Source organism: Wickerhamomyces ciferrii, contig 00109, assembly GCF_000313485.1.
Source record: "Wickerhamomyces ciferrii WGS project CAIF00000000 data, strain NRRL Y-1031 F-60-10, contig 00109, whole genome shotgun sequence".
Classification (NCBI taxonomy): Eukaryota; Fungi; Ascomycota; class Saccharomycetes; order Phaffomycetales; family Wickerhamomycetaceae; genus Hansenula; species Hansenula ciferrii.
This window is the reverse complement of record NW_011887631.1, coordinates 27,733-52,729: the sequence shown is the minus strand read 5'-3', so window position 1 is coordinate 52,729 and position 24,997 is coordinate 27,733. Positions and strand designations below refer to the sequence as shown.

Genomic DNA, 24,997 nt, shown 5'->3' with positions numbered 1-24,997 from the left:
TAGAACCAATAAAACCCTTTTTGAACCTTGGTGCCTCAGTAGTTGGATATAACACTTTATTAAGAATGACATTACTGACAGAACCAGTGAGATATGACATAATCCATTCAATACTTCTTCTATTTGAATCATGCCTCAATATATCATTGTATAAAGGATAATAAACACTGCTTTGGGACCAACTCCAATACCCAAAACAAAACGCAAACCATTTAGCTCCATCCGAAACATTCCAAACTGAAAGTATTACATTACCAATGAAATTCATACTTTGTGCAAAACTAATCATCAAAAATCTCTTACGGATAAAATCTGAACCATGGCAAACAATGAAAACGTAAAATATACCCAATGCCGGAGGAATTGATGAATAATTATTAATTTTTCCAATACTATAACGATTTAATGATTTCAACCAAAGGACAAAGCTACCACTCGCTATTGCTATTAAATCCACCTATATTTGAGAGTGTAAAGATCCAAAAGATCCAACTCCCAAATATGGTTTTATAAACCTTTGGATCAAAAAATTGTTTAGTTGTAGGTGGTTTCTCATCTGTACCATTTTCTCTCATTCTTTTCCTTGCTAATTTGATTTCATCATCTGTCAACCATATTGAATAACATTTGAATGGTGTTCCAGGGACACAGAAAAGTGTTATAAGTGTTATAGTAAATGCAATAACCCCATCAATCAAAAACATATACCTCCAACCAGAAATATTATTTACACCATCAAGTGCATTGAAAATCGCACTTTGTAATAAACCTGATGTAAGGGTTCCTAAATACAATCCAAAATAGTATGTACCAGTTCGACGTTGTATCTCTGTTGGCTTATAGAAATTTGCGAAGATATAATGATACATTGGAAAAAACAATCCTTCACCAGCACCAACCAAGAATCTCATACCTTTCAAAGCAGCAGGATTTTTAACAGTTGATAAGGTCAAAGTGAAAACGGACCAAAAAAGCTCTGCTCCAAAGAGCATATAAGTTGGATTAATTCTTGGTAATGTGAAAATAAATGGAAGTTCAAAAATAATATTAGCAGCTGAAAATAAAACTTGAGTATCAATCAAATCATTACCTTTCATACCAATATCTTCTTTCATACCTGAAACATAAGCATTGTTTAAGTTAGATTGACTTAAACTCTTGGACCAATAACCTAAAAATGCAACAAATGTGATCAAAATATCAAGTTTTGTAATTAATTTCTTCTCTTCAGACGATGTACCCTTGTCAAACCATCTCCACCAATCATGTTTATTCAACTCTTCTGTTGTGTATCTGTATTCAAATTCATTGAAGAAATGGTACCATTTTCTATTTGCTTCATCTTTATATTCTCTAACTTGATATAGCTGTTCTTCTTTATTTGCACTCTTTTTGATTCTCAACCTATAACCTTCATCAATCTCTTCTTGAGTCTCAAAGACATATCTCTTTTGAGGAATCCACCATGGAAGTTTCGATAACCATGATTTTTTAGGACTAGTTGCTTCTAAACTCTGGGTCTCAAGCTTTGAATCAGACATTTGATGAAAAAATTTGTGTAAATTTATTGATTTCTGCCCAAAACTCGAGAGTATAAGAACAATAGTGATCTATCCCGAACTTTTATACATTTTGATAATATTCCACACATTTAAATAGTCGTGCTTAAATTACCAAAGTAGGTAGAGCTAGAAGTACTATCACTTTTCATCTTGTCAATTAATCTTTAGATTTGAAAATTGAAGCCATACTTTTGTACTGGAGTCAACAAGATATTGTTAAGGGACACTATCACATACCAGAAATATCTACAAACATTGCATTTCTTTCTTATGGATCACAACATTTATTCATTGATAAAAAGCTAATCTAAATCCATCATAAATTCCTTGATATGTCTAATCAAACATTCTTCTGAGTTATCAACAACAGCTTTAACATTATCAACAACGAATGAAGTAATTTTTGGAATAGTAGAGCCATCTTTAATATCAAGAACTTCACAATGGAAACCAGAAGTTGCAACTTTTACAAAATTTTTCCTTGTAGTTTTCTTTGTTTGCATGGAAACATCATTACCAATTGTATAAAGTAAAAAATGATTATAATCTGTTATTATACCATGATTATTCAATGCGAAAATAGCTTGACAAAACCCTTGTGTGAATAAATTCTTCAAATTATTACTTTTATGTGTAATTTTCCCCTTATCATCTAAAAAATCTTGAACATATGAATTCAAAGTGCTTGGTTCACAAACCAAGATTGTCATAGCAGCTATATCAACATCACTAATTGGTTTATGATAAATCAGACACATATCTGAAACCAATTGAAATTGAACATCTGGAACATCCGAAACTTTTGATTTCTCAGGTAAATCGTTCTTCAAATCATAATTCTCTCTAATGGTAATAGAATACCCTAAATTGGAAAGGATTGTCAGCACTGGATTGAAAATGTTGGATTTGATCACTTGAACCAGATCTCTTTTAGTGAATGAGTTCAAACAGCGGCTATTTAAGAAAGCCTGAGCTTGGGCCAATTCATTATTGATCTTTAACAGCTTGAAGGATTCTGATTTATATAATTCAAAGACAAGTTTAACATCCCATTCATCTTTGAAAACATCATTTGTAAATTTTTCAATCAACACTGGACCATAACGTGTTGTTTCAGTAACATTTTTACTAATTTTAGTAGTGGTGAATGGGTTCATATTTTCATCATTATCAAGTTTAAGTTCAATCAGGGGAGATCTACCAGTATCAGGGAAATAAGGTGGTGCCAAATTGAAGTAAGAGCTTACTTCAAACAAATAACCAATAACAGGATCCTTTTTATATGGTTTCAATGTTTTCAACAGGTTATTAATTGTACTTCTAACGATATTAAACTCTTTTATATCTTTAACCCTCAACGTGGTTGGCTTAATAATAACATCAAATCTAGTGAGATATAACTCCTTCCTTTTGTAGTTTCTCATTTTTGGACCCTCAGCAGCATATGTTTCATTGATCAGTTGTAATTGAAGTTGGAAATCCAGCGATAACTCTTGATATTTAACCTTGAACTTTTCATAATCACTTGTAGCCTTCAATAAGGACTTCAGGTTCTTGATACCCGTCAACAAACCAGCCTCCATGACGGTGGTATATTCACACTAACAGCCACTTGGTTCACCACTTTCCCATGAAGTTGTTGTTTCAATTGTGTAAAACTAGCCGCTGAGCTTTTTGAGATCTGGAGTTTATGGATTTTTGTCACAAAACTTGATTCCAAAACCGATTCGCGGGATGATTTTGAGGGTGATTCAGCTCAGTATAGCAGTATATTGATTAACAGCAACAGTGTTGAGAATTTATATCCCTTATTTGAAGCAGTCGTTATGATGATTGCCCTGTATTGAGTGGAAACTTTTGCTATAACCAGAACCATCCCTAATATACCCACTTTCGTGGATTTTTATATCATTCAGAATCAACATTTAATCAACCCACAATCATTGAGGACAACGAACCAGAATCATTTTGATATTCTAAAGTTTCAAGGCCAAAAATAAGCTGAAAGTATACCCAGATGAAGCTTAATATGTCTATACTCCATAGTGATTCCTGCAAGACTCCAGTTGTTGACTTATTGGTGTACTTGTCTAAGTAAAATTTAAATCTCAAGTTTTCTCAAGTCAGAGTTCAAAAATTTTGAAAATTATTTCGGCCGCGTCCTCGTTGAAAATCAATTAACCACTGTGCATGGATCTTTCAGAATACGACGGGAGATACTTCTGTACTTGAGTGACATGTCTAGTACGTCTCTAAATGAGATATGTTGCGTATCTATTATTTGATTACAGAACGGATCGGCTCATTTTATCACCAAATTGCCTCTTAGACTTTAGTTAATTAATATTTTTGTGTCCAATCATGCCAATATTGGATCTGACCCGATAATTCAAAGCCACAGCTGACCCGAACCTTTTTCATAACTTATAAGCTCATCGCTTGGTTACAGTGGTCAGTGGTAATGAAATATTTTTTTTGATTCACAATTAAACTTGTAACGTCCTGATATGTTAAAATACATGGTAGCTTTAAGGCAAATGCGCTCTATGGTACCAAGATAAGCTCAAAACTTACAACTATGGCGTCTTTACGAAGTCAATATTTATACTATAAAGTCAGATCTTTATGAGATGCGTTTTGAGTTGCTGAAAGCTATCACCGTTGTGGAGTCACATTTCTAATTCATCGTTAGTCAAACTGTAGAGTACTTAGATTCTTATAAAATGAAGCTAATATCTTCATCTTCATAATGATCTGTATTAGCTTGTACATCATAACAAACTACAACATTTCAAATGTCTGGAACAGAAAAGGACAACGTTACCACCGTTGTTGACTCCAGTTTATCTGATGATCAACAAACTTCAAATGAGCACACACACTCAAGAGCTTCTCATTGGAGTCAAAAATTACCATGGTTTATTCCTCATGAAAGAATTGTTAATGAAACTGCTGAAGAGATTGCTGAAGGTTATACATTAAGAAAAAAAGATGAAGATGAAAGAGAGAAATTATCATATAACGTTAGAGAATATAGAGATGAAGCTAATAGAAAATGGTACTCTTTTTTCAATGAATATGAGTATAGACTTACAAAAGTTGAACAAGCTAGACATGATTGGTGGAGATGGTTTGAAAAAGGTACTCCATCTGCTGAGAAGAAACTTATCAATAAATTAACAATTTTAATTGGGTTTACATCACTTCTTGGGTTTTGGTCATTTAGTTTAAGTCAAACTAATTTAAACAATGCTTATGTTTCAGGTATGAAAGAAGAAATTGGTATGAAAGGTAATGATTTGATTGATACTCAAGTTTTATTTTCAGCTGCTTCTATTATTTTCCAATTACCATTTATATACATTCTTCCAAGATTGAATCCAACTTATACATTGTTCGTTGCAGAGTTGATCTGGTCTATATTCACCTTAGCTCAAACTAGAGTGGAGAATCCTCAAACATTGAAAGCATTAAGGTTTTTAGTTGGTGCTTCTGAATGTGCATTTTTCCCTTTGGTACATTACATGTTTGCAAGTTGGTTTCGTCCAATGTTTGCAAGTAGACAAGGATCATTACTTTATTTTGGGTTATATATTGGGAATTTAACGTCTGGGTTGCTTCAAGCAAGTATTCATGATGCTTTAGATGGTGTCCATAACCTCGCTGGTTGGAGATGGATGTTTTTAATTGATGGTTTAATATGTTTATTTATTGCTTTTTTCACTTTATTTACAATTCCAGGGACTCCTTTTTACTGTTATTCTATTTGGTTGACTGATGATGAGATTAAATTAGCAAGAAAGATTATGAGAAGAAATGGTACTGATGAAAAACCACCAACTAGAAAACAATTTTTTGACAAGGCCGTTTGGAAGAAGATATTCAGCTCGTGGCACTTCTGGGTGTTCACCATCAGTAATCTTGGGGGCTGCAAGTGGGTCTTTCATTCTTTGGTTAAAGAGCTTGAATAAATATTCAATTGGAAAAATCAATAATTTTTCAGCTATTCCACCAGCGTTGGGAGTTTTTTATGTTTTCATTGTTTGTGTTGGTGCGGATTTAACTAGACAGAGGTTTACTTTAATTACATTTTCCCAAATAATGAATTTGATTGGTAATGCAATATTAGCTGTTTGGGATGTTCCTGATAGTGCTAAATGGGTTGGTTTTTGTTTTGGTTATTGGAGCTGGTCACAAAGTTCAACGTTCTATCCATTGATGAATGATATTTTGAGACATGATGCTAATCAAAGAAGTATTGAATGGATTTTGAGTTATCTCTTTTGTGCACAAAGTAATGTCTGGCTTAACAAGATTATGTATCCTACAACTGAAGCACCTAAGTTCACAAAAGGGTTCACTGGTGCTGCATGTTGGTCAGCTGTTCAAGGTATCGCTATGATGGTGGGTTTAGTATTTTACAAAAGAGATGAGAAAAGAGAAGCATATGATAATGGTATTGTTGTTTATAATAGTGCCAAAGGTGAAACCAAAGAGTCAGCTTTACTTCAAATTAGAGAAAAAATTTCAAAAGAAACAAATGGTGAAGTGGAAGCTATTGCAGTATCAAGTGAGAAAAGTAAATAAGCTATAGTCTAAATATTTAGGATTAATATATAGTATGTAATTGAGAGAAAATGGGATCTATAGAACCATAATAATATAACCGAAGTTGTAGTTATAGTAACGTAATTCAGACATATATCTGGAATTGGGGTTAAGTAGTTCATTGCAGCAGTTGATGATCTTCACTCTGTTAATACATTTAGTACAACAAATATGGGATGATATATTAAACCACCTAACATATCTCCCGAGAAGATATTGAATTCTTTCAGAATATAATAGTATAAATTATTCAATTTCACAGATATCTGTAGTGTTTGTACGTATTAAACTGATGATCGCCCGTAACTTTAAAATTACAGCTCTCTGTAGTTAAAATCATTATCCGAACAGCTTCATATAATAGTCAAGGCAGATATGGTAATTAATATATAAATACAATTGTGTAGATACGTAAATAGGGCTTAATTTATGTGTTCTTTAAAACGCTATATAAGGAGCAGAAATTATCTATTATTTGAGTACGATCTATTGTTAGATAGTTTAATATATCATCCATATTTGTTGTACTAAATGTATTAACAGAGTGAAGATCATCAACTGCTGCAATGAACTACTTAATCCCAATTCAATTACGTTACTATATCGTACTTCGGTTATATTATTATGGTTCTATAGATCCCATTTTCTCTCAATTATAACTAAAGCTACACGTTTAATTGCAAAAATTAAAATTAAAGATCAAAAAGCCTAAGTATATTTCAAAAGTTAGTATATAAATTGATCATGAACGAGTCATCTGGTTCTCTCATAAAACTGAAAGTTCAAAACTTCCAATCATTTGATATTTGGATCACTTGTAACTCTTGTAATATATTTACCAGTATTCTTACCAGAGAATAAACCATTCCATAATTCAGGAACTTTCTTGAAGTTCTCACCAGAACCATCAACAACAGTTTCTTTGATTTTTGAAGCATCAATAACACCAGATTTAATCAATTCAGATAAATGTTGAATAATTTGTGGGAATTGTTCTCTATCATCAGAGACAATAAACCCTCTGATTGATAATCTTTTGGTGACCACATTTGAATATGCTTTGAAAGCAGCTTTTGAAATATCATTGTAACCAGCAATTGTACCAACTTGAACAATTCTTCCAAAATCTTTCAAAAAGAAACTTGCATGATCCAAAATTTCACCACCAACTTGATCAACATAAACATCAATCTTATCATCACCAATTGCTTTAGCAAAATCTTCCTTGTATGTTTTTGACTTGTAATCTAATCCATAAACATTACCATTACCTAAAGATTCAACATATTTGACTTTTTCATCACCACCAGCAACTGCTAAAACTTTTTTAGCTTTAAAAACTTTAGCAAAAATTTGAACCAAAACAGCACCAACAGCACCAGCAGCACCAGTAACTAAAAACACTTTGTCTTGTGAATTTTCAGGATCTGTCAATTCAGCATATTTGTAGGCTGAAACATATGCCGTCAATGTGGTGGACCCGAAAACACTTAAATATTTGGTTAATGAATCAAATCTTGTCGGATCTATTTTATAAGTACCAAATTGGGCTTCAGGAATGATGTTGTGGGTGGCCCAATTGATGTTTGAAGAAATGATATCACCTTCTTTATAATTTTCAGAATTTGCCTTAATAACTTTTGCAATACCACGAGATGGAGCTGGACTATGTGGAGGGGATGGAGCAACGTATCCTGGCTGTTTCGACCACCACCCTTTTTGAGCAGGGTCATTGGAAAAGAACAAAGATTCAATCAAAAGTTCACCTTTCTTCAACAATTTTGAATCATTTAGGTCATATTTAACATCCTCAAGAATGAAAGTTGCATCTTTGGAACCATAGTTTAAATTGATTGGTTGATCAAATGTAGTCTTGTTTTCCAAGATCCAGTGTTGAGCATTGATAACGTTTGACATTGTTGAATTGATATATTGTTGATTATTGATATGGATCAACTATGTTAAGGGGTGGGTCGTATTGGAAATTTACTCTTTTTTATATGTTTTTTTGACACTTTGCTTTCACCGACTATATGCGCGCACCGTTGCGATGTTGCGATGCTCAAATCAACAGAAATGTCGCAAAAATTTCAGTTCATTTCAAATTTAATTTTGAATCTTGAATTTTGTGCCGACTGGGACCGGTCATCGGAGACTTCGGTCGGAGATCGGGGTCTCGGATTTAAAAATTAGTGGATTATTAATTAACACCATGAATACACAATTTGCAATTAGATCATGATTGTTAGGGTTTGGACGTATAGCTAAGTCACTACTTGAATAATGTGATAGCTGGAGTGTATCACTTTAGTTCTGGTGGTGTATACTATACCAGCTCTCTTGATGTACAATTGTTGGCTAGTTCACCGGATGCGTCTTCTTACCAGATCCACAGTTTTGGCATAATCTATTGTATGTGGAGTCGTGGAGTCGTATAGATCCACAGTAGTACTTTAATTAGGCGTAAGATCCAGATCAGGTATTTTATCCTCTAATCATAAGAGCCAATATCAGATGTGGCATTAGCTATACAAAGGGTAGGAGTTGTATATATATCTTATATCAGTCGAATAGAATAAGGAGTTTTGTATGGCATCTTATAAGCTCAAACATCTAACGCAATGACTGTTGATTATATACCACCCCAGAAATCCTATTCCAATGGAAAGTTATCTATTGATAAGCTTGATTTACCAGAGGCTCATATTATTCATGGTCGTGAATTCCCAGTTGCTTATGCTTTGAACTTGAATGATCATGAGTACAATAGAGATGAAGTTGAAGAGTTCTTAACTAGTTTATCCCAAAAGGGGGTCATTACTCAATTGATAGAAAATCATGGTGTGTTTGTTCTTAGAGATTCAGTTGAAAACTCTGATGAATCAAAAGCTGCTGAAGTTGCATCAATCATTCGTCATATTGAAGAAGGTAGAAATCAAGTTCAATTTGAACAAAATGGTACTTTAACTACAAGAGATAAAAAGGGGTTTAATCTATACACTGCAAATAAATCACCACCAGAGTCTGTAATCTTGCAACATAATGAATTTTCTAGATTTAAAAGGTATCCAAACTCTTTGGTTTTTTCTATATTGGAATACACAGCTACAGGTGGTGAAACTCCTTTAGTTCATGGTGGTGAATTGTATGAAAAGGTTGCTAAAGAGTTACCACAGTTCTTAGAAAAATTATCCCAAACTGGGTTACAATTCAATAATGAAATTTGGTATAAAGATGAATCTGAAAGAGCTTATTGGAATCATGAAGTTACATTTGGTAGAAATATAAAACCTGAAGATGATTTTGAAACCAAAAAGAAAAAAGCACTTAAGATTGCTCATGAATACATTTCTGATAATGCTTGGTTTGATGAAGATGATAATTTGTTAGCTTCTTCTAAAACATGGCCTGTTAAAACTTTTAAAGATGAGCCATTATTGTTCAGTTCCATTGCAGCGTTTAGTGACAAATATACCACTGATGAACCAAAGATTAAATATGGTGATGGGACCGTTTTCTCCAAAGAAGACTTGAACAAATATAAAAAAATCACTGAAGAATTGGAATACAAACATAATTGGAAAAGTGGTGATATTGTTTTCATTCATAATTATCAAGTCAGTCATGGTAAATTACCTTATAAAGATGGTAAGAGATCTACACTTGTTGGGATGTGGGATGTTCAAGATCATACTAAACAACCTTTCAAGAACTTTCAAGTTGAGAAATCTGATCTGGAATCAGTCAATTCCAACTTGGAAGCTTTGAAAGTTTAAGATGTATAGTCCTTTAAAATTTGTTGTTGAGTTTTAGTGTAGTAGCCATACTATGTAATAGCTTACAAAATAATATTCATACTTTTTTTATTTGAATCAACTATGAAAACATGTATACTTTACCAGAAGCACCACCACCAACAATCCAATTTTCAGTTTGATGGAAATTTGCCACAGCTGGTACAACTGTTAATAAAGGATCTGATAAATGAGCTAATTGAATACCATTTCTATCATAAACATCAAAATATTTATTCATATTTGCAATAACAACTTTTTCAGTCTTATCTTTTGGTAATTTATGCCATTTTGCCTTTAATATAGAAACCCATCTACCTGTTTGACAATTATGTTTAATTCTATGATCTTGATTCAATTCACCTATGATATGTTTTGATTCCCATTTATGTGCATCTTCACCTAAATTGAAAATATTAACAGTATCATCATATCCATTACAAACTAAATCATTTGAATGATTCCAATCCACTGTGGAGACTGATAATCTTGAATCATATGTTCCAATATTATGTGCACTTTCGAAATCATCATATTCACTCCAATCAGCATGGACAACATTTCTTAAATCCCAAATTTTTAATGTTCTATCTAATGATGCTGTAGCTATATGATTTGGATTATTTGGACTTATTGTAAAACCACCAATTTTTTTATCAGATAATCTTAATACAGTTTTTTGACTATGATCACCACTTCTTAAATCTAAACGACCAAATTCACCTTCTAAAGTGGTATAATAAATTTCATTATGATTATTAAAATTTATATCTGATATACCAATATCACCATCATTAATGAAAAATTGTGAAGATTTCATTGTGGATAAATCCATGGTTCTAATTGATCCATCATAACTTGCTGAATAAACTTTATTTGGTTCATTAATATTAAATTCATATTTACAAATTGATTTACCATGTAATTTAAAAGATGTAATATCAACATTTTCAGTATTTTCTGAATCCCATATACCACAATTACCTGCAGTATCACCACCAATAACGATTTTTTTATCAATTGAAGGATGAAATGTAATATAAGTCATTCTTTCTTTTGTTAATTTAATATCATTTGGTTTAAAGTGTGGATATATTTCCTTTGATGAGAATTCTTCACGTAAATTTTTAACATCTTTTGAAGAATTATCCTTTTGCATTATAGTTTCATAATAATCACCAATACTGAAATTTCCATTAATATTTAGAAAAGATTGAAATTTGGATAATATTTTATTATCATCCTCTTCTTCTTTAACATCATCTGATTTAATTAAGTCTAAAAGACTTAAATCACCATTAACTCTAATTGTTTTCAATTTTTCCAACTCTTCACGTTCTCTACGTCTTTTATCTTCTTCAAGTTCAAATTTTTTAGTCTTTTCAGTATCATCTAGAGCAACACCTGCAATTCTTCTTGATCTTCTTGTAGCTACAGCTGGAGTTGCTTCAATTTTAGGTTTTTTAGGTCTGGGACTTGAAGTTCTCTTTCTTTTATTATTCAATTCATTTTCTTCTTCTTTTTTAATATTTTGATAAATTTCACCAGATATTGAGTTCAAGTTTAAAGAATTTAATAATTTCTTATTACGTTCGATATTTTCCAATCTTTGTTTCTCAAAATCTGACAGTGCCATGTTGTTTTATTTGGTTATTCTTCAAGATCACCACTTTCAAGATTCATGAGTACAATTGATTTCTTCGGTATACGCGTATATAAAAAAAAATACGCGACCTTTTGCGATGACAGTCGTATACAAAATTTTCCAGAATCTCCAGATTTTAACGGCTTAACAATAAACTATTAAGATCAAGGCAAACCCACAGAATGTCCAATATTTTAAACGTTTTCAATCCTCCACAACCAAGGGATCTTGAACCAGCAGAGTATGAAGACTGTTTACCATGTCAAATCATGGCTACAGTATCAGCTTTAGGTGCAGGTGCTTGGTTTGCAAGTGGTCAATTATTTGAAGATTCAAAATTATCACAAGCTGAAAATTTAAAAAAAAATCCAATGTGGTGGAGATATTTTATTAAAGGTTCTGGTTATGGATTAATTGGATTTGGTGTTTTTAGAGGGACTGAAGGATGGTTATGGAATACACCAGAACAAAAGAAATTGAAATAGGGGCCCATGTGGTCAACCTACAATTATGAGTTAACGAAAGATTTAATAAATGCATTGGAAATCATGAACTGAAACAAATTAAAACACAAATAAAAACTATATAGTAACAATAATGGGAATGATTATTAATGGTATTAAAAAAGTTGTAAATATTTTCTGTTTTATTGATTATTTCTTTGGTTTTCTTAATTTTTTAGCCAAATGTCTTAATAATTGTCTTGAATCTTCAGTTTGATATTTTGTTATAAAACTTTTTGGCATTTGTAATAATTCTAAAGGAGTTGGTCTTTCATTTTGCTTTTTTAAACATAATTCCACAAAATCACATAATTCTTTACTAAATTTACTTTTCGATAATGATGGAGGTTCTTCATTAACAATTCTTTGTAATAAATCCAAAATACCATTTGGTGTATCTTTTTTACCAAAGGGGAACTCACCAGTTGATAATTCAATCAACATTAACCCTAATGACCAAACATCCCCCTTTATTGAATAAACATCACCTTGAATTCTTTCAGGTGACATATAAGTTGAAGTCCCCACAAATGTATCAGCAATTGAATTATTATTTAATTCTCTACTAACCCCAAAATCACAAATTTTAACTTCACCTTTTGAATTTAACAGGACATTTGAAGGTTTTATATCTCTATGAATAATTTTATGATTTGCATAAAGATAATTTAAACCTTGTAATATAGCATAGGTGATTTTACTTGAATAAACTTCTTTTAAAAACCCCAATTTCTTCAATATATAATCCAGGGAACCACAATCCATATATTCCATACAAATCATAACACCATTACTTCTTATACCTGGGACTTCATTATTAAAATCTTTGGGTATTTTTAAATCATCTTTGGAATCTTTATGTTTTTCCTCAGTGGCAGTTGTTGGTGTTGCAGAAGTTGATGTGGAACTTGCACTATCAATGAATATAGCACCATAAAATTCAATAATATAAGGATTTTTAACATCATTTAAAATTTTCAATTCTCTTAAAATTTGATTTTGAACTTTAAAATTTTTTTCAAACATAATTTGCTTTTTAGCCATTGTTTTATTTGTTGGAACATGTAAAATTTTACTTACTGAACCTGATTGACCTTCACCAAGGGTTTTCAAAGTTAATAAATCTTGTTGTTTTAAATTATATTGATTATTTATAGTTATAGTTAATTTTTCAAAATTTTCTAATAATTCTAAATTTTCTTCATTATGTTTATTTGAAGTTGAAGAATTTGGAGTGGGTATTTTCAAGCTATGATTTGGAGAGTTAATTGATGGGGTTGAATTTGATTCTTGTTCATCATTAAGTGTTAATTTCTTGAGATTTCTTCTTTTTAATGTTTTTGGTTGAAACATTGAACCAGCAGCATTACCACCAATACCACCACCAACAGCACTACCACCAGTAGGACTATGAGAGCTTGATGGACCTGCAAGAGTAAGACCTGGTAAATTCAAAGGTTTTATAGTTGGAGATGATAAATTTGAAGGAGATTGAGGTTGAGAATTGAAATTGATATTGTGGGTTTGAAGTTGAGGTTGAGGTTGGTTCTGGGCCTGGCTATTATCCAGTATGATTGGAGGCAGAGGTTTGTTTCTGCTAACGTTGATGCTGAGCGTGGAGCTCTTTCTATTGGACGTGGAACTAGTGGAACTCATTCCAGATGAGTGAAATTGATAATAAATTGTTCTTTTGAGGTTTACCTTTCTCAGATCTTTTTTAGTTTATTTGATATTCAATTTCAATTTTGATTTAAAAATTCAAAATTCTTTATGAAACTTGTTAAAAAACGCAAAGAAAAACGAAAAATTATGATATTTTTAGCAAAAATGGCATTTGTTATTACCCAATAAAGTAATTATGAATGAATCTGATAATTATTGATATAGCAACACATATTCACTACCTATTAGGGAAATAATGACACTTGTTCGCGCATTTTGGCATACCCATTACCCAATATGGTTATTGTCAAATTTTCAATGCAATATCAGTTACAACTTATTACCTGTTTGGGAAATCAATCCATTTTTCTCATCAACAAATTAAAAAGTTCAACAAAAAAACAAAAATTTGGGCGAAAGATGGTTGTTTTAATATGGTTGTATTAATTAAAATTCAAAGAAATCATTAAACAATCAATTGAAAATCAACTTTTTAAGCTCAATTTTAATCAATTTGTTAAGTAAAAAGAATTCATATCGTGCTGGTAATTAAAATCACAGAATATTTGTTAATTTAAGGCAATAGCGCTGTTTTATTTCATAATAGAGAACAATATAAATACAATTCATACAACACAACAAAATGTCCACTGATTGGAAACAAGGATTATCAATCCCAGAAAAAGATACAAGACCACAAACTGAAGATGTTACAAAGACAAAGGGGAATTCATTTGAAGATTTTTATCTAAGTAGGAAATTATTAATGGGTATTTTTGAAGCTGGTTTTGAAAAACCAAGTCCTATTCAAGAAGAATCAATTCCTGTGGCACTTGCAGGTAGAGATATATTAGCAAGAGCTAAGAATGGTACTGGTAAAACTGCATCTTTTATTATCCCAGTATTGGAAAAAATTAAACCAAATGTTGATCAAATTCAAGCTTTAATCCTTTTACCAACAAGAGAATTAGCTTTACAAACTTCTCAAGTTGTTAAAACTTTAGGGAAAAGATTAGATGTCAAAGTTATGGTTTCTACTGGTGGTACTTCATTAAGAGATGATATTGTTAGATTAGAAGAACCTGTTAATGTCTTGGTTGGTACTCCAGGTCGTATTTTAGATTTAGCTTCAAGAAATTTAGCTGATTTATCAAAATGTTCAATGTTTGTTATGGATGAAGCTGATAAAATGCTTTCACAAGAATTTAAAAGAATTATTGAACAAACTTTATCATTTTTACCATCAAAACATCAATCTTTATTATTTTCTGCAACTTTCCCTTTAACAATTCAAGATTTTATTGCAAGAAATTTGAAAAATCCTTATGAAATTAATCTTATGGATGAATTAACTTTAAGAGGTATTACAAATTATTATGCTTATTTGGAAGAAGCTCAAAAATTACATTGTTTACATACATTATTTTCCAAATTACAAATTAATCAATCAATTATTTTTTGTAATTCATCCAAAAGAGTTGAATTATTAGCTAAAAAAATTACTCAATTAGGTTATTCATGTTATTATTCTCATGCTAAAATGCCTCAAGATGCAAGAAATAAAGTTTTCCATGAATTTAGACAAGGTAAAGTTCGTAATTTAGTTTGTTCTGATTTATTAACAAGAGGTATTGATATTCAAGCTGTTAATGTTGTTATTAATTTTGATTTCCCAAAAAATGCTGAAACTTATTTACATAGAATTGGTAGATCTGGTAGATTTGGTCATTTAGGTTTAGCTATTGATTTTGTAACATGGAATGATCGTCAAAATTTATTTAGAGTTGAAAAAGAATTAGGTATTGAAATTCCAAAAATTCCAAATAATATTGATGAAAGTTTATATGTTGCAACAAATTCTAAAAATGTTCCAAAACCTTTCCCAATTCAAAATTTACCAAATGCTTATACAAATGGTTTCAACTATAGAGGTCAACCTGAATTAAATAATGATCAATCTTCAATCCCTACAGCTCCAACTTCATTACCTCAATCTAGTATCCCACAACAACAAACACCACAACAAGCTCAACAACAAGTTAATCAAACTCCCCCACAATCACAACAAACTACCACTACATCATCAACTTTTTCTCAACCACAACAAGTTATTAATGGATCACCAGCTATTCCACAACCACAAGTTATCCCACCACAAGGATTCCCTCCACAAGGTTATGGTTATCCTCCACAAGGTTATCCACCACAAGGATTCCCACCTCAAGGTCAATTCCCACCAAATGGATTCACTGCTTATCCACCACAAGGTGCTTATCCTCCACAATTTCAACAACAACAACAACAACCATCATCACAACAATCTCCTCAACTTCAACAACCTTCACAATCTCAATAATCAATAGATTTTGAAGATTATTATGTTAATATGACCAAAGTTATGACTTGATTTTTATTTTGTTTTTGAAGATTATATTATTATATTATCTGGTACTTTAACGTTGTTTTTTTATATGAAGTACCCTAATGTTTGTGATTTTTTTGTTTTGATTTATAAAAAGCTGTTTTTGTTATTTCTTTAATCATTGAATTGAAATTTTTTTATTTTGTTTTATATGTTATATGTGATGATAAAGTTTATCCTGCAAACGTTCAAGTTTTTCATTTCTAATTTAATTTTTATATCAATTTTATTAGTATATTTCAATTCAATTAATGATTAAAAGGAAACTTTTGGAAAAAAACCCCTAGAAAAAAAAGAAAAAAAAAATATATTTGTTTTTATTGTTTATTTGTTTATTTGAAAGTTTTATGATGATCTCTTAGTACATGACTGATCCATATCCAATGGATTGAAGGATTGGAAAAGTTGATTTAAAAAGTGTTTTAGTACATGACTGATCCATACCCAATGGATTGAAGAATTGGAAAAAACTCTTTGATCATAAGCTTTCTATTTTTTTTATACTTGCATTATTTTATTTGATGAATGTGATGGTTTTTGTTAACAATCATTTACATTTACAAAGATTAAAAAGATGAAAAGGATATTTTAATAAAAAATTTATATGATGGTTTTTGTTTTTACATTTTTTATTTAATTTTCCCCATTGTTTATTATATCCTTGATTGATAGTTTTATTTGAATATTATGAAAGAAATATCAATCTAAACTGAATTTGTTGTAAATGAAGATATTATTCGAGGTTCGACCATTAGAATTGTGCTTATAGTAGGCCAAATTCAACGGTTTTTTAACCAAAAGACATCACATAACATACCACTCAACCCACAGTCACTAAATACCAACCTAATCAACCCTTACCACCCAATAACCCTCATAAAACTCCATTAAATCAAACAAATTGATCAAATTGTTCTGGTTATATGTCAAATTTCCATTCGCGAACGTCTTTAATATTAAGAAAATTCGCGGCTGTCAATTCAGAGTCAAAAAAATCTTTTAATTTTTATCTGATGAGCATTAAAATAAAAAGCAGCTACAGATTCAAATCTTTAACCAACAACTTTTAACAACTTTCCACTCATCAACACTCTTTAACACAAAATTTATACACAATGTCTCTCAATATCCTTGTCGTGGGTAACGGTGGTCGTGAACACGCTCTTATCTGGAAGTTATCCCAATCAAAATTGGTTAATCATATCTATGTCGCCCCAGGTAATGGTGGTACTGATTTATTCCCAAATGTTACCAATATAAATATTGGTTCATCTAAAAAGGAATTCCCTGAATTAGCTAACTTCGCTCAAGAAAATGATATTGGTTTAGTTGTTCCAGGTCCTGAACAACCTTTAGTTGAAGGTATTACTACTGTTTTCACCAAGATTGGTATACCAGTTTTCGGTCCTTCAGAAAAAGCTGCTGTATTAGAAGGTTCAAAAGCTTTTTCCAAAGATTTTATGGCAAAACATAATATTCCAACTGCTGAATATAAGAATTTCAAAGATTTTGAATCTGCTAAAGCTTATATTCAAAGTGTTTCTCATAATGTTGTTATTAAAGCTGATGGTTTAGCTGCTGGTAAAGGTGTTTTGATCCCACAAACTAAACAAGAAGCTATTGATGCTTTAACTCAAGTCATTGTTGATAAAGAATTTGGTGATGCTGGTAATGAAGTTGTTGTGGAAGAATTCTTAGAAGGTGATGAAATTTCAATCTTAACTATTGCTGATGGTTATTCTTGGTTTAATTTACCTCCTGCTCAAGATCATAAACGTATTGGTGATGGTGATTCAGGTTTAAACACTGGTGGTATGGGTGCTTATGCTCCAGCTCCAGTTGCCACTGCTCAATTACAAAAACAAATTGATGAAACTATTATTAAACCATCAATTGAAGGTTTTAGAAAAGATGGTTTCCCTTTCAAAGGTGTTCTTTTCACAGGTATTATAATTACAGCTACTGGTCCAAAAGTTTTAGAATATAATGTTAGATTTGGTGATCCAGAAACTCAAACCGTTTTACCATTATTAACTGATGATACTGATTTAGCTGAAGTTATGCTTGCTGCTGCTGAAGGTAGATTAGATTCAGTTAAAATTGATGTTAAAAAGGATCAATTTGCAACAACTGTTGTTATGTCAGCTGGTGGTTATCCAGAATCTTATAAAAAAGGTGATGAAATTATAGTGGAGGAAAATTCAGATTCATTAGTTTTCCATGCTGGTACTACAAAGAAAGATGGTAAAATCTTAACAAATGGTGGTAGAGTTATTGCATCAACTGCTTCAGCTTCAAATTTAAAAGATGCCGTTGCTAAAGCTTATGCAGGTGTTGAAAAAATTAATTTCGAAGGTAAATATAATCGTAAAGATATTGCTCATAGAGCTTTTAGAGATGCTGATTCTAAAGCAAATGGTATTACATATGCAGCTGCAGGTGTTTCAGTTGATAATGGTAATTTATTAGTGGAAAATATTAAAAAAAATGTTAAATCCACTAAAAGACCAGGTGCTGATTCTGATATTGGTGGATTTGGTGGTATTTTTGATTTAAAAGCTGCTGGTTATAAAAACACTGATGATACATTATTAGTTGCTGCAACTGATGGTGTTGGTACAAAATTAAGAATTGCACAAATTTTAAATATTCATGATACTGTGGGGATTGATTTAGTTGCAATGAATGTTAATGATTTAGTTGTTCAAGGTGCTGAACCTTTAATCTTTTTAGATTATTTCGCAACTGGTAAATTAGATATTAAAGTTGCTGCTGATTTCGTTAAAGGTGTTGCTGATGGTTGTATTCAAGCTGGTTGTGCCTTAGTTGGTGGTGAAACTTCTGAAATGCCTGGTATGTATGAACCAGGTCATTATGATACAAATGGTACTGCTGTTGGTGCTGTATTGAAAAATAAAATCTTACCAGCTGTTGATCGTATGTCAAAAGGTAATGTTTTATTAGGTTTAAAATCTGATGGTGTTCATTCAAATGGGTTCTCATTAGTTCGTAAAATTATTGAAACTTATGGTTATTCTTATACCGATTCTGCTCCATGGAAACCTGAAAGTACAATTGGTAAAGAAGTATTAACACCAACAAGAATTTATGTTAAACAATTATTAAAACCAATTCAAAAAGATTTACTTTTAGGTCTTGCACATATTACAGGTGGTGGTTTAGTTGAAAATATTCCAAGAGCTTTACCATCTCATTTAAGTGCAAAAGTTGATTTAAAATCTTTCGAAATTCCAGAAATTTTCAAATGGTTTGGTAAAACTGCAAATGTTCCAATTAAAGATTTATTGAAAACTTTTAACTTGGGTATTGGTATGGTTGCCATTGTTGAAAAGGAAAATGTTGATCAAGTTAAATCTTTATTAGAAGAAGCTGGTGAAACTGTTTATCAAATTGGTGAATTAATTGAAAGAGGTGATGATGCTGGTACTATTGTTGAAAACTCTGAAGGTTTATATTAGAGACAGTAAATAACTATAGACGTGTATATTAAAATTATAATGAATTAGAAATGAAAAACAATCATTTATTATGTACAAGTAACTAATTATCAACTTCGAATATCTATTCTGGTTGAAATGGTTGTTCTTTCAAAGCACGAGTTATAACATTTTCAACATATTGATAAACAGTAAATGAAACACCACCACTTGTACCAACTTTTAATAATCTAAAAGTCCAACCAGACCAAAAAGTTTTAACACCTTCTTCAACAAAGATTCTATAAGCACAATTTAAAGCATTTGTATAAGTATAATAAGTTTCACGACTTTGCATACGAGTCTTTATAACATCAATTGGTTGAGTCACTGCAACAACTGCAACTGAACTTACAACACCAATTGAAAATGCTAAATAACTATTCAATTCTCCACCATGAGGTTGGAATATTTGACGTAATGAAGTATAAGTACCGAATCGTACACCACTATTTGTACATTGTCTAATTAATGTTGGAATTGAACCTTGTAAAAACCCTCTAATCCCTCTTGTTTGATAAATTTCAGACATTGCTGATAAGATATTTGATGATGGTAATTTATCCCATTTTTGTTTAGCTAAGATATATGGATGTAGTGTTGCCGATGCAGTTGTGGCAGGGTTATGGAATGTCTTTTTGGGTATACTTGTTTGTTTTATTGGTGATTTTATAGTAGGTTTTTGTTGTTGTGAAGGTTTTGAATCTGATTTAATAGATTTTGAATTTTGTTTTTCATTATTATTATTAACTTTCCCATTTTTTTTCAATTTTTCATTTGCTTCATATTCTTTAACTTGAATTTTGGAATAATGTAAAGAATTTTCAATCATTGTAGTTTTTAAATTTTCAAATGGGATAATCCATAAAGATTCAATAAAACCAGTCATTGCACCAGCAACAACTAATCTTGGAGCAGAAGTTTTACCATTTTCTGTACTCATAAATTTTGAAGCACTATTGAAAATCATAAATCTTGAACCTGATTTTAAAGCATTACCAATATTTAAAGCACCACATCCACTAAAATAAAATTTAAATTGATGAAACAATTCAGCTTGTTTAGCACCTGGTAAATTTCTATGTAATTGTGTAACAACTTTCAAATATTCAAAAGGATAAGTAGCCGTAGTTTGAGCCACGGAAGCAGCAGTACCAGCAATGATAGCAGTTAATAAATTTGGTTCAACAACCTTGGTATATCAGTTAGAATTTGTATGGGATAATATAACATTATAGCAAAAGATTTATACTCACTAAATCACGACTTAGTTTACCATGCGAAGAGCTTCTTTTTGAAGGTGGGATAGCTGGTGACTCAGACATGATGTTATGTCACTAAAATTCCCTTTGAATTATTCAAAGAACCAAAGTAAATCGGGTTATTATCAAATAAATCCTTCTTTCTTTGTTGAATTCATAGTTAAATAATTTGAACTTTCTATACCATATAAATGAGTTTCGAGGGTAGAAAACACGTGAATTTACTTCAAAGTTCCGACCATCAGGGTAAATTACAGCTTTTAAGTCTCAGATCTGGGGGACTAGCTATCTGGTATCGGAGACTAAAAAACATTTAGTGTAAATCTCTCGAAAGTTTGCAGTAAAAATTTGATCTAGAATATCTAAAAAGGGCGAGGTAACTTAAATCAGAAAGGGAAGAAATTAGAATTCTATAGCACAGATATTGAACTTCTCATTGTTTCTGATCTCAAGAGTCAAGACTCTGATAACGTCCCAAGAAAAGGCACACTTTTGATTGATAATAAGACACGTCAAGGAAGAAAGCGATCTAAGACTTGATTTAAAGACACAAACTCCTTCAAATCAAAATTGACAGCATTTAAACCGATAAAACAGATCAAACTTTAGTCAACTATTCTGAAAACCAGTATAAGACACCTTTTGCCATTTTAACACCAACTGGAAGATCTTCATCTGGTGGGTTTTTCCATATGTTAATTTCCGTTGAATCAGTGATTTTAGGTCGTACCAAATTCTGAAATATGCGGTACCTGAATGCACTTATTGATCGATAGATTGTAAATTCTGAGACTATATCTGTACTTCTGGACACCACTTAATACAAATCTATAGTAAACTCCACACACCACCAACGTCCTAGTCTTCAAGACCTGAAACGCGTCAATTTTTTTCTTTTATTTTTTGTTTTTGACCACGATTTTTTTTTTTTATTTAAAATTAAACATTTCGTTGATTTTTTATATATCAACTAAATTTGAATCTTTTTTGACTTTGAACAAGATTTTGATTTGATCACCAAGTTTACTGAATCAGAAATGTCACAACCTCCACAAGCTCAAGGTGGGTTAGCCTCCATCGTCAACAATGGTCCAGTCTCCATCTTTGCCTACTGTGCTTCTTCAATTTTGATGACTGTTACAAATAAATATGTTGTTAATGGGTTCCAATTCAATATGAATTTTGTTTTATTATTAGTCCAATCTGTTGTTTGTGTTGCTGCTATCGCTACTTTGAAAGCTTTCGGTGTTATTACTTATAGACCTTTGAACAAAACTGATGCTAAAAACTGGGCTCCAATCTCTGTTTTATTAGTTGTTATGATTTATACTTCTTCAAAAGCTTTACAATTCTTAAGTATCCCAGTTTATACCATTTTCAAAAATTTAACCATTATCTTAATTGCTTATGGTGAAGTTTTATTCTTTGGTGGTGAAGTTACCTCTATGGCTTTAGGTTCTTTCTTATTAATGGTTTTATCATCAGTTATTGCATGTTTAGGTGATCAAAAAGATTCTGAAGCTTTCGGTTTAAGTGTTGGTTACTTCTGGATGGCTTTGAACTGTTTCTCATCAGCTGCATTTGTTTTAGTCATGAGAAAGAGAATTAAATTAACTAACTTCAAAGATTTTGATACCATGTACTATAACAATGTTTTATCAATTCCAATCTTATTAGTTTCTTCATTCATCTTGGAAGATTGGTCACCAGAAAACTTAAATGCTAACTTCAGTCAACCATCAGTTATTGCAATGGTTGTTTCAGGTTTAGCTTCTGTTGGTATTTCTTATTGTTCAGGTTGGTGTGTCAGAGTTACTTCATCAACTACTTACTCAATGGTTGGTGCTTTAAACAAATTACCAATCGCCTTATCAGGTTTAGTTTTCTTTGATGCTGCAGTTAACTTCTTATCAGTCAGTTCAATCTTTATTGGTTTCTTAGCTGGTATTGTTTATGCTGTTGCTAAACAACAAAAAAAATAATCTAATTAAATGTTAGGTTAAACAATTGAGATTAAAATAATTGAATTTGGAATTGAGTTCCTTTTCAATTGTTTTTGTTTTCAAAAATAAAAATTTCATGTGTGATTATAGAGATTCAATTCAAATTACAAAACTTTAGATCATTTATCATTATTCAAATCATAATAAATATATACAAGAAAGTGGAATATAGTTGTATTTTATAATAAATATACTATCTAAAATTGAATAAATAAGTTGTAGATTTATTTTCTATCAAGTTGTTGTAAAGGTATTTGAATTTCAGTGACATGTTCTTCTTCATCAGGTAATTTATGATATTCATCATCAATATGATTCTTATACCAAAAAATTGAAATTGAAGAGCCAAGAATTATTAAGATACCCAACCAACTCCAAATATTTGGTAAATGATTCCAAATCAACACCTCCCAAATGATTCCAAATACAATTTGAATATAGGTCATTGAAGCAGCTCTGGAAGCTTTTTCAAGTTGAAGTCCAGTCGTAAAGAGATATTGCATGAAAAATCCTGTTACTGCAATCAATATTAACAAAAAATATTGTTTTAAAGTATGAGGCCATTGAAAACTTAATGATGGTGATATCAAAATTGTCAAGAAACTTAAAACCACAGTCACAGATGCATAATATGACACAGTGACTACTGGGTTAACTCGATCACCAATGAATCTAATTATTGTAAAAGTCATAGCATAGCAAATAACACCAACTAATGAAAACATGACTGCAAATAAACGATCACTTGGATCACTTGTTTCAACATTATTATCTGTGTGATTGTTACCAAAGAGGAATGTAGGTTTTGCAATTAACAAAACACCAATTAATGACACAAGTCCACCAATACCTTCAAATTTGGAGAATTTTTCCCTCAAAACGATATAAGCCATTATTGAAGTACATGTTGGTGCTAAGAAACTCAAACTTATAACATCAGAAACTGCAAGATAAACCAATGGAATATAGATACCCAAGACACCAAAATATCCAGATATACCTCTTGCGATTAAGATGAATCTAATCTTACCAGGAGGACCCCATGGTGAATCTTCAACATGTTTGAAATACATATAGATCAAACATCCGATATAAGTTCCCAGCATCCTAACAAATAAAATTTGAGTTGGACTTATTGGCTCTTCAAAGTCTGTATCTTGTTCTAATAATTTTGTAGCAACTAGCATCCATGATGTACATAATTCACCAAGAATTATACAATAAAGACCATAATTCTTATTAAAATGTTTTTGTACTTGTGAACCTTGATAATAGGTTTGTATAAAACTAAGATTCTCTGATTCTTGGCTTGACATTACTGCTGTTTATCTCTTAACTATTGCAGTGTGTTATAGTTATCTCTATCCAAAATAGCTATATGATAACTTGGCTCAACATATATAGTAGCTCTGAGTAAAATTGTTGAACGTTTGTTGACTCATTATTTCAATTATCCAATGTATTACATAACAACTTACAAGGTAGGACTAGCTCGTTATCATTAAAGTTTTAAAGCCAATAAGGCAATTTACCAAATCTCGGTTCTATAACCTAATCGGGTAAGGAATAATCATAATTCTTGCAATTTGTTACTAATGAACTAGTGATATATGTATTAAGATCTAAGAACCTGTGAATACTAATTATAAAGCACAGAATCAATCTTAAACTGACATGACTAGTTGGAAGCCCAATCGAAGATGGTACAGATCATGATCCGTTATATATTTTCAACTGAAGTTAGCTGACAATAGATCAGTAACTATACAGGCGCGTAATACAACACGTAATTATAACGGCTTAAGCCAAATGTTCATAATATAACTATATGATCTGCCAAGTGGTTCATTGACTCATTGATTGTCTCTCTTACAAACGTATTGCGATAAAGGAAGATAGATATACAGATTATTTATAATTCCACCAATGCTGAGTTTGAATATGATTAGATAAAATCTTTGAAATGGCTTCAACTTCTACTTCTTCATAGTTTAGCGTGCATTAAGCTTTGTTGATTTTTAACCAAGCAGGTTATACCT

General features: G+C 31.3%; 14 protein-coding genes across 14 annotated transcripts; 7 read left to right on the top strand and 7 right to left on the bottom strand.

Annotated features, from left to right (window-relative positions):
- Window positions 1-428: 428 nt before the first annotated feature.
- On the bottom strand, window positions 429-1,541 carry BN7_3728 (putative transporter SEO1; the record flags this gene model as incomplete). Its single annotated transcript, XM_011275704.1, has 1 exon — window positions 429-1,541. One exon carries the CDS (start codon window positions 1,539-1,541, stop codon window positions 429-431), a length of 1,113 nt encoding a protein of 370 aa, XP_011274006.1.
- Window positions 1,542-1,864: 323 nt separating this feature from the next.
- BN7_3727 (uncharacterized protein) lies at window positions 1,865-3,145 on the bottom strand (the record flags this gene model as incomplete). The annotated part of the gene is made up of 1 exon (XM_011275703.1): window positions 1,865-3,145. The coding sequence occupies one exon, from the start codon at window positions 3,143-3,145 to the stop codon at window positions 1,865-1,867; it is 1,281 nt and encodes a 426-aa protein (XP_011274005.1).
- A 1,212-nt stretch (window positions 3,146-4,357) lies between these two features.
- BN7_3726 (Vitamin H transporter) lies at window positions 4,358-5,533 on the top strand (the record flags this gene model as incomplete). Its single annotated transcript, XM_011275702.1, has 1 exon — window positions 4,358-5,533. The coding sequence occupies one exon, from the start codon at window positions 4,358-4,360 to the stop codon at window positions 5,531-5,533; it is 1,176 nt and encodes a 391-aa protein (XP_011274004.1).
- A 130-nt stretch (window positions 5,534-5,663) lies between these two features.
- BN7_3725 (putative transporter SEO1) lies at window positions 5,664-6,149 on the top strand (the record flags this gene model as incomplete). The annotated part of the gene is made up of 1 exon (XM_011275701.1): window positions 5,664-6,149. One exon carries the CDS (start codon window positions 5,664-5,666, stop codon window positions 6,147-6,149), a length of 486 nt encoding a protein of 161 aa, XP_011274003.1.
- An 816-nt stretch (window positions 6,150-6,965) lies between these two features.
- Window positions 6,966-8,087, bottom strand: BN7_3724 (uncharacterized protein; the record flags this gene model as incomplete). Its single annotated transcript, XM_011275700.1, has 1 exon — window positions 6,966-8,087. The coding sequence occupies one exon, from the start codon at window positions 8,085-8,087 to the stop codon at window positions 6,966-6,968; it is 1,122 nt and encodes a 373-aa protein (XP_011274002.1).
- A 704-nt stretch (window positions 8,088-8,791) lies between these two features.
- On the top strand, window positions 8,792-9,946 carry BN7_3723 (Clavaminate synthase protein; the record flags this gene model as incomplete). Its single annotated transcript, XM_011275699.1, has 1 exon — window positions 8,792-9,946. One exon carries the CDS (start codon window positions 8,792-8,794, stop codon window positions 9,944-9,946), a length of 1,155 nt encoding a protein of 384 aa, XP_011274001.1.
- A 100-nt stretch (window positions 9,947-10,046) lies between these two features.
- Window positions 10,047-11,600, bottom strand: CMR1 (Cmr1p; the record flags this gene model as incomplete). The annotated part of the gene is made up of 1 exon (XM_011275698.1): window positions 10,047-11,600. The coding sequence occupies one exon, from the start codon at window positions 11,598-11,600 to the stop codon at window positions 10,047-10,049; it is 1,554 nt and encodes a 517-aa protein (XP_011274000.1).
- A 191-nt stretch (window positions 11,601-11,791) lies between these two features.
- On the top strand, window positions 11,792-12,094 carry DMO2 (Dmo2p; the record flags this gene model as incomplete). Its single annotated transcript, XM_011275697.1, has 1 exon — window positions 11,792-12,094. One exon carries the CDS (start codon window positions 11,792-11,794, stop codon window positions 12,092-12,094), a length of 303 nt encoding a protein of 100 aa, XP_011273999.1.
- A 168-nt stretch (window positions 12,095-12,262) lies between these two features.
- Window positions 12,263-13,768, bottom strand: STE7 (mitogen-activated protein kinase kinase STE7; the record flags this gene model as incomplete). Its single annotated transcript, XM_011275696.1, has 1 exon — window positions 12,263-13,768. The coding sequence occupies one exon, from the start codon at window positions 13,766-13,768 to the stop codon at window positions 12,263-12,265; it is 1,506 nt and encodes a 501-aa protein (XP_011273998.1).
- A 649-nt stretch (window positions 13,769-14,417) lies between these two features.
- Window positions 14,418-16,130, top strand: DHH1 (DExD/H-box ATP-dependent RNA helicase DHH1; the record flags this gene model as incomplete). Its single annotated transcript, XM_011275695.1, has 1 exon — window positions 14,418-16,130. One exon carries the CDS (start codon window positions 14,418-14,420, stop codon window positions 16,128-16,130), a length of 1,713 nt encoding a protein of 570 aa, XP_011273997.1.
- Window positions 16,131-17,311: 1,181 nt separating this feature from the next.
- On the top strand, window positions 17,312-19,675 carry ADE57 (bifunctional aminoimidazole ribotide synthase/glycinamide ribotide synthase; the record flags this gene model as incomplete). The annotated part of the gene is made up of 1 exon (XM_011275694.1): window positions 17,312-19,675. One exon carries the CDS (start codon window positions 17,312-17,314, stop codon window positions 19,673-19,675), a length of 2,364 nt encoding a protein of 787 aa, XP_011273996.1.
- A 103-nt stretch (window positions 19,676-19,778) lies between these two features.
- On the bottom strand, window positions 19,779-20,972 carry MRX20 (Mrx20p; the record flags this gene model as incomplete). The annotated part of the gene is made up of 2 exons (XM_011275693.1): window positions 19,779-20,885; window positions 20,970-20,972. 2 exons carry the CDS (start codon window positions 20,970-20,972, stop codon window positions 19,779-19,781), a joined length of 1,110 nt encoding a protein of 369 aa, XP_011273995.1.
- A 1,020-nt stretch (window positions 20,973-21,992) lies between these two features.
- Window positions 21,993-22,937, top strand: VRG4 (GDP-mannose transporter; the record flags this gene model as incomplete). The annotated part of the gene is made up of 1 exon (XM_011275692.1): window positions 21,993-22,937. One exon carries the CDS (start codon window positions 21,993-21,995, stop codon window positions 22,935-22,937), a length of 945 nt encoding a protein of 314 aa, XP_011273994.1.
- A 245-nt stretch (window positions 22,938-23,182) lies between these two features.
- Window positions 23,183-24,274, bottom strand: BN7_3715 (DMT family transporter; the record flags this gene model as incomplete). The annotated part of the gene is made up of 1 exon (XM_011275691.1): window positions 23,183-24,274. One exon carries the CDS (start codon window positions 24,272-24,274, stop codon window positions 23,183-23,185), a length of 1,092 nt encoding a protein of 363 aa, XP_011273993.1.
- Window positions 24,275-24,997: the final 723 nt, after the last annotated feature.